This window comes from Oryzias melastigma, unplaced genomic scaffold (genome assembly GCF_002922805.2).
Source record: "Oryzias melastigma strain HK-1 unplaced genomic scaffold, ASM292280v2 sc01341, whole genome shotgun sequence".
NCBI classification, from domain to species: Eukaryota; Metazoa; Chordata; class Actinopteri; order Beloniformes; family Adrianichthyidae; genus Oryzias; species Oryzias melastigma.
In genome coordinates, this window is record NW_023417925.1 from 29,917 (window position 1) to 31,179 (window position 1,263).

At 48.8% G+C, this 1,263-nt stretch overlaps 1 protein-coding gene across 1 annotated transcript in view; it reads left to right on the forward strand.

Moving 5' to 3' along the window:
* The first annotated feature begins 31 nt into the window (after window positions 1-31).
* The window catches only part of LOC112139139 (oxysterol-binding protein-related protein 11), a 4,346-nt gene continuing 3,114 nt past the window's right edge, over window positions 32-1,263 (forward strand). Inside the window, exon 1 of the mRNA XM_024261838.2 lies at window positions 32-1,002. Within this exon, the coding sequence (XP_024117606.1) occupies window positions 814-1,002 (189 nt within the window). The 5' untranslated portion in view covers window positions 32-813. The remainder of the gene's footprint in view (window positions 1,003-1,263) is intronic.

The window sequence follows — 1,263 nt, forward strand, 5'->3', positions numbered from 1 at the left end:
ACTAAGAAGATTTGTGTAAATAAAAGGGTCTGTTGCGCAAGAAAAATAAAACGCATAGAAGCTAGCTCAACGCTAACAAAACATTTGGAGATAAAGAAACCAAAAATATTTCCAAATCTAACCGAATAAAGGCACAAAATCAACAGTTTCCTGTCCTGTCCTCCTCAACTTCTCTTGGTGCTTGTACCTGACTCGCCGCCGCTCTCTGATCAAAAATCAGATCAGGCCGTTACACGCCGACGTCCTCGCAATCCGGACAAACCATTCGTGCCGGCTGACAGTGGAATTATTTTGAATTATTGATGCTGTAGAACCGTACCTGTCCTCAACACCTGCCTTTACTGTAATTAGAGCTGCACTGCTGAGGGATCAGCCTGCGGCGCTTTGACGACTCCACTTTGACCTCACGCCGATCGGCATAAAGCACCGCTGAAGTAAAGTTTGTTGAATAAATGCGTCAGATTCACTGGCGGCTTCGGTTTCTCCGCGGGATCATCTGAAAATTTGCCCCACTTCTCCTCAGCAGATCTCGTTACCCCATGTATATTTCATCAGGACAGGACAGCAGCCAATCGGGTTCGCTCGTACGATCCATTTAAATAAGACCCGCCCACTTTGGGAGGAACGTGAAGGAGGCGGGGCGTCGCTCTGAGAGGTTTGGGCCAATCAGAAGGCGGGGGGTCTTCCTGATACCTGTTGATCCAGGAGGGGGTCGGGTTACAGTCGGCTTGGCGGCGGGGGGAAGCTGCCGGTCCAGTCTGCCGGGGTTTCTGCCGCCGTGTCAGGGGGCCTCGGGAGGGAGGGGGAAGCACCATGAGCGCCTCTCAACCTGCCGCTCCCCCGTCGTCCCCCGCAGGACCCACCATCGAGTGGCTGGAGCCCAAAGTGCCCGACATCCTGAAGAACGGCAGCAGCTCCCTCAGCAGCTTCGCCACGGGGGAGGGTCCGCTGGAGGGGGCGGCGCTGGAGCTGAACAGCCCCGAGTCCTGCAGCTTCTCTACGGTAAAAAAACCAAACTTTATTTAACCCTTTAACCACCTGATCAACCAAACAAACATTTAGAAAACATGTTTTTAAAAATAATGATTGTATGTATTACTCCTCAAGGTATGGCACCTCTAAAGGGACATTGAAGAAAAAAATTTAAGTAATTTATTTATTTTTTTTTACAAAAATGGAAATAAAAAAAGAAAAGAATTCTTGTTGGTAACTGATGCACGCTAGATAGTAACAATTGAACACCATTTAATATATAGTGTGTAC